At 37.3% G+C, this 12,976-nt stretch overlaps 1 protein-coding gene across 6 annotated transcripts in view; it reads left to right on the top strand.

Annotated features, from left to right (window-relative positions):
* Nucleotides 1-12,639, top strand: part of ATP2B1 (ATPase plasma membrane Ca2+ transporting 1) — a 66,936-nt gene extending 54,297 nt beyond the window's left edge. For 3 of the 6 annotated variants that reach the window (XM_075150960.1, XM_075150942.1, XM_075150951.1), the window contains exons 16-22: nucleotides 1,475-1,666; nucleotides 1,868-2,081; nucleotides 2,213-2,424; nucleotides 4,328-4,435; nucleotides 6,351-6,533; nucleotides 6,851-7,004; nucleotides 11,182-11,999. In XM_075150960.1, coding sequence (XP_075007061.1) covers nucleotides 1,475-1,666; nucleotides 1,868-2,081; nucleotides 2,213-2,424; nucleotides 4,328-4,435; nucleotides 6,351-6,533; nucleotides 6,851-7,004; nucleotides 11,182-11,207 — 1,089 coding nt within the window. In that variant the 3' untranslated portion in view covers nucleotides 11,208-11,999. Of the gene's footprint in view, nucleotides 1-1,474; nucleotides 1,667-1,867; nucleotides 2,082-2,212; nucleotides 2,425-4,327; nucleotides 4,436-6,350; nucleotides 6,534-6,850; nucleotides 7,005-11,181 lie in introns of all 6 variants that reach the window. The other 3 variants (XM_075150925.1, XM_075150932.1, XM_075150970.1) reach the window with 2 other exon arrangements.
* The last annotated feature ends 337 nt before the right edge of the window (nucleotides 12,640-12,976 follow it).

Genomic DNA, 12,976 nt, shown 5'->3' with positions numbered 1-12,976 from the left:
TCTGGTACAACTGAAGTAACGGCATTTTATGACAATCTAGGATCTGCATTTGTCTGGATGTTTCTTTAGATTACTTGGCTTTCTCAATTTAAATTCTCAACTACCCTTTCAAATGGTAGCCAAACCAAGTCTTGGCTTGAAGTGCTAATACTAGACAGACTCATGCCTTAAGTATGTAGGCTTCGGCTTTCTTCTGTCTCTTTCAAAACACTGTAAGATAGATTCCTCGAGCTTCCCCTTGCCTCAAGATTCCTCCTCAGTCTTAAGCTGAAAAGGTACAGTTTGGTGCTAGTAGGTCACTTCAGTCTTTAAAAACTCATTATTAAGTATTTGAAGGAAAGAAAAATGAAGACCACACTCTTCCTACACCACATGCAAATGCACTGACTGAGATGCTAATCAAGCCGAACTTGATTGAAGGAAAAAATAGGAAGAGGAAGAGCTTTCGTGTCATTCTCAAGGAGCATTTTTCAAAAGCATAACTTACAAATTTGACAGCTAAACATGAAATGTTCTCTAGACAGAAACAGTCTTGTTTTAACGAGTATCTGTTTTCTGCTATTGTATAGCTGCTGTAGTTGGCACTGTCAGGGGCAGATTTATTTCCATTTTCCAGAACTTAAATGTTTCCTGCAATTGCTGTCTATGTTCATCTGCGTAAGAAACTAATTCCTCTAACTGCTTATCTAAATAGCACTTAAAATATACCATCTATATATGATATTTAAAGGTACCTTTTAAGGGGTACACATAGCTGTGCAGGTGACTCATTTCCTTGGAAAAATAATGTATCAAGAATAACGATCATTAAATTTGCTATTGAGTTAGTGTTTTTGAAATGCCAAAAGCAAAATAAATATCCTTGAAGTAGATATTACACAGAACTCAGCTTAACTGTTTGGATACTGTAGGAGACTACAGGTGCTTAAAACTTAAGAAAGTCATATTGCATTGCAATGTCATATGCAATGACATTGCATATTCTACTGTTTAATGCCAGTGCTCTTCTGCAAAAGGTTTTTGGTAATGTGTACCATTGTACTGTGTTATGAACACATGCATTGCCCTACTGCTGGAATCCGTATAGCAAACTCGTTTAGCAAACGAGCAAATCCGTATAGCAAACTAGGACATAGACTAAACTGTAGTACTGCACCATCTGGTGGCCTTTAACTTGAACAGGGTTCAGTAACATTTTTTGGGGAGAACTTACACAGTGTCTTTATTGTCAGCTTGAGGATTTTTATTAAGGTCTTTAAAATTAAGACAACATTAGCTTTTTTTTTTTTGTTTACATGTTCCCATGCTTGAGTAGAACTTGCAAGCAGAACTTGATTCAGTAGAACTTTAAGTGCTTACAATCCTTCAGACATCGTGCATCAAAGTGAATGCTGACCAAGGATATGATAATAGCTTCTATTACATAAGTCAGTGCATCCTGTTATATTTCATAGTGTTTTTCTTTTTCTACCAGGGTATTGCTGGAACAGATGTAGCTAAAGAAGCTTCTGATATTATCCTTACAGACGACAACTTCACAAGTATTGTTAAAGCAGTTATGTGGGGACGAAACGTGTATGACAGCATCTCCAAATTTCTTCAGTTCCAGCTTACTGTCAATGTAGTAGCAGTAATTGTTGCTTTTACAGGAGCATGCATAACACAAGTACGTACTGGTGGTAGATTGTTTTGGCTAATAAAGGTTGAAAATGTCATGACTGATCAATTCTTGAATTCAAACTTTCAGTTAAATACTAGTCCAAAGAACATAATGCTCATCAGAACATGCCCATGTTGTATAATAAATGCCTTTTATAGCTGCAATTTGTTCACTTACATTGGAGGGTTTATGTATCTATCTTTATAGGATTCTCCGCTTAAAGCTGTGCAAATGCTGTGGGTAAATCTCATAATGGACACATTAGCTTCTCTTGCCCTGGCAACAGAACCACCCACTGAAGCTCTTCTGTTGCGAAAGCCTTATGGTAGAAACAAACCTTTGATTTCTCGTACAATGATGAAGAACATTTTGGGTCATGCATTCTACCAGCTGGTAGTGGTCTTCACACTCCTGTTTGCTGGTAAGAATACTGAGGCTTTACTAAGTTATTCTAAAAGCTGTAGAGAGATGTGATCTTAAAACTAGTTTTTTTGTTGTAGTGTGTGTGTAAAGACACCAATTAAGCTGCTGATAAATGCCTTTTATACACAGGTGAGAGAATTTTTGATATCGATAGTGGAAGAAATGCACCTCTGCATGCTCCTCCTTCAGAGCATTATACTATTGTATTTAACACATTTGTGATGATGCAGCTTTTTAATGAAATTAATGCCCGGAAAATTCATGGTGAAAGAAACGTTTTTGAAGGAATCTTTAACAACGTTATCTTCTGTTCTATTGTTCTGGGGACATTTGTTGTGCAGGTAAGTAAATTCTTGGAGCGTGGGGGGAAAATGTACTTAGTACACTGATGTACTCGCTTATCTTGGAAATGCTAATCAACTAGTGCCAGGCATTTAATTTCTGCAATGTGAAAAACCTTCAGTGTCAAACACGCTTGTCCAATTGGAAGTGCTGCTTGAAAGGTAAGACCTCTTTGAAATTGGTAACATTGGAATGTAGAAGTACTTGTATTTACCTTTTGAATTTTCTAGTCCTTCAATTTGATCTTAGTGTTCTAGTCTTTTGACAAAATGTGAAGAAGTTGTATGTTGCCCCCCAGTCAGAACTCTTCCTCGTAATATCTGCCTGTGCATCTGAACGAGAGCCCATTTAAACAATTATAGAGAATTTACAACTTCTCATATCTTCTGAATGAGATTAGGACATGAATAAGCTTTAGAAACTTAAGTATCAGTTTTTATCTTCCTGATGCAGAAATCAGTTATCTGTATTGGTATATATTTTACAGTTATCTGTATAGATGCTGCTGTTTTAGGTGAAAAACACTGATGTTTAGGGACCTTCTGTTGGTGCATCTAAGCAAATTTGTAAAAGCTAGTTCGTTAACTCGGTATATGCTAACAAATGAAACGAAATTACCTGAAATTGATTGGGTTAACACACTGGTGTTGAGGAACAGTGAGTCAAAATTGAAGCTAAAGAAAATAGTTTACAAGTAATAGTTTCACCTTCTAAATGGCCCTAACTTTTAATTCATCAGAAGAAATAACCAACAAATCAGTATACTACTTTTTTTCAGAACTCTCTTTCATTTTTACTTAAATTATTTGGGACTTAAGATATAACCTACACCTTAAGCTTCTCCTTAGACTTGGGATTCCATGAAGTTGACCAAATTCATAGCGCTTCAAGCAATGCAAATGTATGCACCTCTACTTCACGTAAAGTTAGTTCACATACTCTCCCAGGTTTATGTTTTTTTAGATGATACTTCTTCAGAAGCTACTCTTATTTTTAGGGTTGCCTGTGCAGCAGGCTGACTGTTGTTGTGCAACAAAGCCAAATATGTAGAAATTACTCCTGACTGCAACTGTGTTCCTTTTATAGACTTGGTGGACTGAATGCCTTCCCAAATAAGTAACTCCTAAGTTGTCGTCTCAGTGTTTTATTCTGTGTTAATAAAAGAAGATACTCTTGGGCTTTTCAACTGTCAGGTGTCCTACTTAACGGTCAATACTGTCTCCTTTTCATGCCTGCCCTGCTACTTGAATTGTTGATTCTCCAGGGCAGACTTTCATGCATATAATTCCTGTGTAGAGGGATACCTTGCTTATTAGGGCCAGTACAGCTTGTTGTAATAGGTAAGTCAGTAGGAGCTCATTTAATTTAGCTTTTGAGATCTCTGTCCCCTCACCCCGAGACTTACTACATAGATGTCACACTGTCATGATTTAGTCTGACATTTAACATCGATGGGATACATAGTAATATTCTGTTGAATTATTTCAGAAATGTTCCATGTCTTGTGGATCTACAACTTGTATTAATAGAAATTTATTAATCAACTTAGTTCTGAGATGGGTGTTCATATGATATATAATCACTGTAAATTAGTAGCATAGAATACATGCTGTAATTGTGAAATGAAGGGAAAGAACTGCGAGGAAAATTAAGTAGTCAACAGGTTTTGGCGAGTGTGACATTTGAAGAATAAATGGGTGGTTCTTGAAATACTGAAAAGTATAGAAGATGATTTAGGTTTGGAAACTTGCTCAAACTGCTGAGACAGTGGAAGTGCATGCTTAATAAGATGGGAAATCCTGTGTTCTAATGCAGAGTTGTCTGTAGTGATCTTGAAGCATTAGGGAATTTTCTAATAACAGGTCACTGATACATGTTGTTTAATGATGTTGCTCTTCACAGATAATTATTGTGCAGTTTGGTGGGAAGCCTTTCAGTTGCTCAGAACTCTCAGTTGAACAGTGGCTGTGGTCCATTTTCCTGGGCATGGGAACACTACTCTGGGGCCAGGTAAAATAGCTTTTTCAAAATGCCAAATATCTACTTGTATTAGAATACTTTACAAGGAAAATACAAATACACTATCTTTAGCATTCAGATCTTTCAAGTGGACTATATGAATATATGGAGATTAACAGTAAATACTAAATTGATTAAAATTGACTAGTTCAATAGCTAGAAAGTCCTTAGTTGGATATTCCTTACTCTGACTTGGTCGATTAGTTACATTTCATAATCAGATGCTACGGCTGGTTTATGTTTAGTAACTTTTAACTAGAAGCAGCTGTAGTTACCTTTTAAATATGAAATTATAACTTTAGCCAGACAAGTACTAGAAGAAGTTCTGTAAGAATACAGATGCAGTGAACATGTTAATGTTTAACATATTTAACTTAGTGTTGAATGGTTTTCTTAAAAAATCAGAATTATTAAACTTGCTAGTATTTTCTGGATTTAAAAACTTCCTGGAGTAGCAAGAAATGCAGCAAAACTCAAAACAACTTTCTCTTTAATTTTCATTTGCATAATTATGAAATAATTGGAAAGTTCTCCCACCTATTAAGCTACTGCATTTTGATTTTTATTTCCCCCCCACTTAGGGTCCCATTACTATTGCATGCATAACAGTGCTTGTAAGCAGCAAGCTTATTTACATGAAACTTTAGAGTCCAGAGTTTTCCATTATTTAATGACATAGTTGTCTAAACTTTTCATACCACATGAAGAGTTTTCCATTACAGTTTCTTCCCTTCCATTTTGTAAAGGACACTTCAGGTTTCAGTATAAAATTGGTAGCGTGAATTTTAGTTGTAAATACATACATAGACGCATATTCTAAAAGTGAGTATAAGCTTTTTAATAAGATTCTTTGGAAAATTAATTATTTAAAAAAAATCAAATAGAGTCACTCTGAGGTTTAAAAGTAGCCTTGAAGACAATTGAGATGGCTTGAAATACCTTTGACCCAAAGTGTCTTGCAAGGGCAAAGCTTCCCTGCTGCAGTTCATGCTGCTCTAGCATCTCATTAAAGTCAAAGAGCTTTTGATTTTCTGAGAATAGTAGAAACTGAAGTGTGATCTGGGAGCATTCATAGTAGCAATTTCAGCATAAAGAGCTGTTTATCTTGCTTTTGGAGCAGTCTTTTTCCTCTGCAGCTGCTGAAATGCTCTTCTAGGTTTGTGACGATCAAGGAAAGCAGTCTTGGAACTGATCTGGATCTGCTAGATGGGACGTATCAAAAGATGACTCCCCTTAAGTACATAGTTCACCAGAATAGCTCTGAAGGTGGGGATGAAAAGGAAAGCTGGAACAGCCATACGTAGCTTTTGTTTGGTTTGAGATAGATGAACTAGTGTACACCAAGTAGCAAAGTAACAGTTTGGCATAAGGGTTTTGGAAACCTCACGCACCTTGCAAATGGATTGATACCTTCTAGGTCACAAAAGAATGCATATCTGTTCTGTGTTTCTGAATTAACTGTGGCTACTTTAATTAAATGATGTAGTTCTCAATTGAGGTAACACATCATGCTCATCAAACTGATGGAGCTCTGAAAGCTCTAGATACAAGCACAATCTACAAAATTAATGGCTCTTATAGCTTCAGTACTGCTCCTTCCTAGCGTAGTCAAGTAATGTTAAAGTGGAATTCTTTGTCCCTAGCAAGGATGTTTTGTTTTCTAGGTTTGTAGTCCAAGTTTAATTTCACACCTCAGTTGAGGTGGTAAGTATATTCAGAGTTTTGCAGCTATTCAGCTGGAGTGATCGCTCTACATTGATGCGCTCATCCCATTTACATAACTTGTGTTTTCAACTTTGCTAATTATATGCAGGATATTATGTTAAGGCTTAAGTCTGGTATTACATTTTTTTTTATTTTTTTTTAAAAAGAATAATCCTGACTCATATTTTTCATTCACCGTTAGTTGATTTCAACAATTCCAACCAGCCGTCTGAAATTCCTTAAAGAAGCTGGTCATGGAACACAAAAGGAAGAGATTCCTGAAGAAGAACTAGCAGAAGATGTAGAGGAGATCGACCATGCTGAGAGGGAATTACGTCGTGGTCAGATCTTGTGGTTTAGGGGCCTAAACAGGATACAAACTCAGGTATGGTCTTGAAAAAGGTAGGACGCAGTGGGTGTTATGAGGGAAATCTCTCCTCTCCATCTCCAGACTTTTGACTAAAGAGGCAGTTCTAACTGGTGTGACTGAGACTGTCAAAAGGGGGAATGGACGGATGGATGTGTAATCCCTCAGGGTCCTCTGTTTTCTTCAGCTCTAAATGCAACTCTTGCCTGTGTATCTGCTCTATTAAAAAAAGTGCCTTTTTCTTTACTTTTTGTGTGTTATAGATGGGATGGTCCTTTCTCTTGTTCTCTCTCTCTCTTGCTGAGCAAGCTGTCACAATCTCTGATTCCTTGCAGATGGATGTAGTGAATGCTTTCCAGAGTGGAAGTACCATTCAGGGGGCTCTAAGGCGGCAACCCTCCATCGCCAGCCAGCACCATGATGTAACAAATATTTCTACCCCTACACATGTAGTGTTTTCCTCTACTACTGCTTCTACTACTGTGGGGTGTGAGTGTGTGTTCCTAAAGTGCATGAAATTAACATTTCCTAATTCACGTACCTAACGTTTCTCATTTTCTCCTTAGTACTTAAAATCATCGTTCAGGCTTTTATAGAGCTCTTCCACAAAGTGGAGTCCTCAAGACTGTTTTTTTCTTAGAGGGCTGAGAACAGGTGGAACAGTTTCAACAAAAGACTTTAATGTGAAAGCTGTGAGCCTGCACATCCCGTGCCTTCATCCATTCGTGTATACAGAGGGACGTTTAAGATAAAACGGGAAAACTGTTGTAAATTTTCGAGTATATGCCTCTTAGGGTGACTTACATTAAATAAGTGAATTAACTGTATAATCATGGACCCAGGTCAACAAAAATAGATGTCTTGCACTGCAGCACAAATGATACTTCAGGTAAACAAGCTGATGGGAAAGCAAATGGTATGTTAAAAATATGAATGTAGTTAGAACATGGAGCACTAAATGCATTTTCTTTGTAGCCTGTAAGGAACTTCTGAATCTCTGCTTTTGTTTGACCTTTTTTACTGAATAACACAACTTTCTCAACATCAGGATTCAGGTGGCGAAACAAGGCTTCTAAATTGCATACAAGTCAGAAGAAGCATTTAATTAGCTAATATAAAAAGGAGAAAAAGGTTTAAGCATTGAGTGGTGAAACTTTCATTCAAATCTGAAGGGTTTTTTTCCTCTCTAGGTTCTTCTGGCAGCAGTTCATAAGCCATCAGTGAAAGTAAAGTGTGTCTCACCTTAATTCTGCCCTCTTTATATTGTGCTCTAAGTGGCATTTCAGTTTCAGCCTTCCTCTCTGTAGAGGCTAGAGATTTAATTACTCATGTATGTAGGCGTAAACTCTGGACTCTGAAGATGCGTAAGAGTTGTAGTTGAATACTGATAGCTAATATCTATTGTTGAAAGAGTTTTCCAACTCAGTTACATATTACATGTTTAACTTCCTTCTCTAACTTCCTAGAAACTGGTTAAATAATTGAATAATTGTTTTTTAAAATAACTCTGAGAGGGCTTCTTTCCCCCCTGCTTTTTAAACTTTCAGATTACCAGATGGATGAAGATCCTTAATTTCAGGAGCTGTCTTAAGTGAAATGTTCTCTTCTGATTTTTTTTTTTTCTTTTTTTTGGCTTGGCCAGAATTCCTGTGTGAGCTTGCACAAGTATTTACCTCTGTACTTGTTCTCCATTGGCGAGACAGGTATTTCCCTACCTTGCAGTAGTATTGAGAAGCTGAGCTCACAAATTCGTATGCCTCAAGAACAAAAAATTAAAAGTAGATTTAACAGTAAGGGTGCACAAGACTGCATCTCCTAGTTAAAATGCTAATTAGTAACCTGTATCCCTAACTACACTCAAGAACATTAATTAGACATTCGGAATTTACTGGAGAGCGACTTCATGCCATGCTGCCATTTGAGCAGAATCTAATGGCACTGCAGCATCTCATTGCATCAAATGACCAATGCAGATACGACGCTACAATAGCAGAGAATTAGTTTTTGGTTCTCACTAAGTAGTATAGCATTCTGCTACACCCTCCAGGAGAACAACTTTTGATAACTAATATGTATTAATGGGAAGCAGATGTGTTATTTCATTGTGTCTCTCTTTCGGAGCTGTTTGTTGGAAAATAGTTCAGCTGTTCCTATGAAGTGAGGTTGCAACTCTTAAGCAGCCATCTGGCTAGGAGGATTTGGAGTGCTTATTGCATTCCTTGCTATTCTGGTACTAATATGAGGAAGGCCTGATGACAGTATAAATTACACATAACAAATTGTCTTGTTTGCTCCTCACTTATGCAATTTATTTATAGTTACGTCTCTCGTCTAATTTTCTAGAGTCGTTGAAAATAAAGCCTTCGAAACACTAGATTTTCCCTTTTTAAGTATAACTTAAAATGCTGATAGGCTGATTTCTGCCCTCGTGGCTGGAATCTTTGAGGGTCCTGGGTTCGTAGGAGTGTCTAGACCACTTGTTTAGTATGCATTCTGCATGGGAATCAAGCCTTTATTGTGGGTATGCTTATATTCCTATGATAATTACAGCTGTCCTGTTAAGCCAAAAATTGTTTTCCATTACTGTTTATGTTCTAACTTGCCATCTGTAAGCAATGAAAAACCAGTCCCACGAGGTGGTCATATTTCATTTTGCCACATAAATCAGTGGCACAGTGGGATGCAACATGCCAAATAAAGGCATTGCAAAGTTTCTGTCTGGCATTGTCACCACTGATTTTCTTGGTAAGTGCCAAGACAGTTTATGCAGCTCGCTGGAGTTGTTTAAAGCTCATGTAACATGCCAACTCCTTAACAGCGTGCTCAATTTTTTCATGTGGTGAACAGTAAAGTACTAGCTGCTCTTGTAATCCTTTACTTCTCAAGCACATTCCATGTCCTCCCTTTATTGGTAGTTATGTCTTCCCCCTTGCGTGTGTGCCCCCCCGCCCCCCATCATAGTTTCCATGGTTAATGGGGCTCAGGCATGTACCTGTAGTATAAAAATGAGGACACGATAGCTTTTGAATAAAATTCTTCGTGCAAGTGCTCTGAGGGGGTAAGGTTGGGGGAACAACGCCATTTCTAGAGGTCAAAGAACACAGTCGGGACCTAAGACTTTATCATGTGCGGTGATTCCGTGGTAACAAATTTGATAATGTACTGCTTTTGGGGAGCCCTTCTCTGTGTTTACAGTGAGGTGATTTGGTGTATCTTAGCTGTTTTGAAGTCTGTGCTCTTGATCTGCTTGACCTTCCAGCTTCAGTCCTTCACCTGGAAGTCACTTTATTTTTACTATTAAGGAACTCTATGGAAGCACTAGTCATGACGTATTTCTCCACTTGAAACAACTCATCTTGAATGTGCTAAAAAAAAAAAAATCTTTAAATTGGACTCACTGTTTGTAACAGTAAGTTCTTGTTTACTAGAGTTGCTCTGCTGCTTACTATACAACAGAGGAGCTTTGGGATTGAAAATGGGCTTTGCTGGAGACTTACTCAGATTAGAGATGTTGAGAATTGAATAGGGAGCTAACAGAAGGGGGAAACTGTATCTTGAGAAAAGTGTTGGACAAAGGGGTCACTGACTTCTGCCTAACCTTATTTGTTTTATCAGTTCAGGAATGAATCCTGAATTTCTGTAGTTGGTTGGGGAAACGTGTGGGGCGTGGGAGGAGAAGGGGGGTGCAGGCAGGTGGTTTCATCATTCAAATTACAATTTGGAAAGCTTAAATTCAAGTCAACCTGGACAATTTGCAAAATGAAGCTGTACTTTATTCTATCTAATTTCACTCTGAAATGTTTATTTATGAATTCTGTAAACTTAGATTTCTGATTTGAACAATGTTAGTTAAACAATGAAAGGACATGACATAATACTCAGCCTGGGAATTTTGTCCATGAATTCAATGTAAATTGAAGACTCAAGCAAGAGCTGATCACCTGCTTTTCTCATACTTTGTGTTACTTGAATAGTCTCTTCAAAGTTACAACCTGTCGCGGCTACTTAGTTGTACAATACAGTATTCAATTTTCTAGATCTGGTCTTAAGTTTCCAAAGCACTATTCAGTAAGGAACTTCCTCTAGTGTGGTAAATGGGTATATACTCGAATATTTACAGCTGTTACAGTGGTATCCTTTTTTGCATGACTCTTCGTAAATGTCCAGTCATTGTGACATTGGCTTACACTTGCTTGGCTTTTTCATAGTCAGTTGACATCCTAATTCCTAGCATGAGAATTAGTAACCCTTTTATCCTCTAACTTATTTTCAGCCTCTCCCCTCCTTCCCCCCCTCCCACCTCCCCCAAGTATTCAATAAAATACTCATTCAGATTTATTTAATTTGTGAATAAGTAAATAATTGTTGGCCTCACTTCTGAAAAATGCTTAGCCCATGTTAAATAATTGAACAATTCTAGTGCCCTGTCTGAATTTTTAGGCCCTTCAGCTTTTTGCAGTACCTTTACAATTTTTATTCCTACTATGTAGACTGGCAGTGCTCTACTGAAATGCTCTTCATTTTTTACAGTTTATTGCAAGCTCCACTGCATCACATACAAACTCGATTCACTCATGTCTAGCTGTTTGTGGATTCAAACTCATAAGAACTATGCCATTACCAGTAAATCTGCAGCATTTTAACAACCTTTTTTCTTTGTTTACAGATCCGAGTGGTGAATGCATTTCGTAGCTCCTTGTACGAGGGGCTAGAGAAACCTGAGACACGAAGTTCAATTCACAATTTTATGACGCATCCTGAGTTTAGAATAGAAGACTCCGAGCCTCATATTCCCCTTATTGATGATACTGATGCTGAAGATGATGCTCCAACAAAACGCAACTCTACTCCCCCACCCTCTCCCAATAAAAATAACAATGCGGTTGACAGTGGAATTCACCTTACAACAGACATGAACAAGTCTGCTACCTCTTCATCCCCAGGGAGCCCGCTACATAGTTTGGAAACATCACTCTGATTGTAAGCTGAATGTTAACACACTAGCTGCATTGTAAAGAAATTGAAACTGGGTCTCTTCACACATTATGATGGACAAGATGATATTCTTGTCTTGGACTTCAACAGAAGACACACTTGTACGAATGTAGATTTATTTTTTTAAAAAAAGCTTTCTGCCAGACTGGAGGGTGCTTTTCTGGGGGTGGGAGTAATAATGAACTCTGACAGATAAACAGTAACTCAGCATAAGTGACCTGTGGATCATCTGTTGTACTTAAGAATGGTCCTGAAGAGTGTGTTAGAAGAGCTTTAGTTTATCATGATCCTTTTCTGAGGGGAAGGCTGGGAAGGGCAAGGAGGCCCTGGATCATTGAATTGATACTTTAATTTCTGCTGTTGGCTGTTAATAATTTGGATTATTTATGTTTATAAATGATACAGATCTGTTTACAAGGTTTGTAGATACTTTTTTTGTTCCTGTTCATAGATGGGAAGCTTCCTTATAAATGATGCAGAGAAGAAAGGAAAAAAAAAAAAACCAACAAAAAAACAAAAAAACTAGTCCTTCAAATACTGCTGTATTTTCAGGAAAAGGGTGTTTCTATTGAAACTGTACTAAATTTTGCCTGCAATTTACCTTGTTAAATATTGTAGATAAATTGCTAATACTAATAGCCAAATAGATAACACTAATGCTTTGTAAAAACATGAGCAGTGGTGTTCTAATGAAGTTATGGCCTCTGTCCTAATTAGTTTCTTAAATACATTTACTACTTAATGGTTTTGAAACAACTGTTTAATTTTTAAAAATTTTGAGAAACTTACTGAATAACTTTTGTTCAGAACTTAGTAGGATTGTTTAATGCAGGACATCAATATGTGATGGAACTTGCTTGAAATATTTCTGTTATCTCGGGCAAAATGGATTAAATCAAAATACATCAGAATCTTAGTCCTTTGTTTTTGTCTAAACATGTTAGTTTAGTGCTGTCTTGGTGAACTGTGAGTGGAACTGTGATTTTTTTCTAATCTGTAGAATCCTTCATGCAGCATGAGGGCTGTTGGCATTTTGAAAGGTTGTTAGTGGGTAGCATACATGTTCTCCTTTTTGTTTTTGAAACTTGTTTGTAAACATGAATAAATCTGCCCTTTTGTTAAAATAAAATTGCAGCAATGGTTTCTTACAGATTTTTTTCTCAGCTCCTTCACTGGAAACACTGAAAAGTACGCTTTTGTATTACTGGTTAACTTTAAACTGCAATTTCAAGATGGTAACAGCCCCACTAAAAATAGTGCTTTGGGTAAATGGAATCATGGTGGCTGCCTCCAGAATGAATGTAAGCTAAGGTACTCAAAAGTCTTCACTGCGCCAAAAGGATACTCCTTGGGAATGAATATGTCTGCCTGAAATTCCGAGACTTACTGTGAGTACTGCGTAATAAATGTATCCCTGACCACTGAAGTGAGGGGAAACTGAGAACTGACATATAGCAGGGGTGAAA

The sequence above is a fragment of the Calonectris borealis genome, chromosome 1, assembly GCF_964195595.1.
Source record: "Calonectris borealis chromosome 1, bCalBor7.hap1.2, whole genome shotgun sequence".
Taxonomy (NCBI): Eukaryota; Metazoa; Chordata; class Aves; order Procellariiformes; family Procellariidae; genus Calonectris; species Calonectris borealis.
Note: the sequence above shows the minus strand (reverse complement) of the source record. Positions and strands in the feature narration are given on the sequence as shown.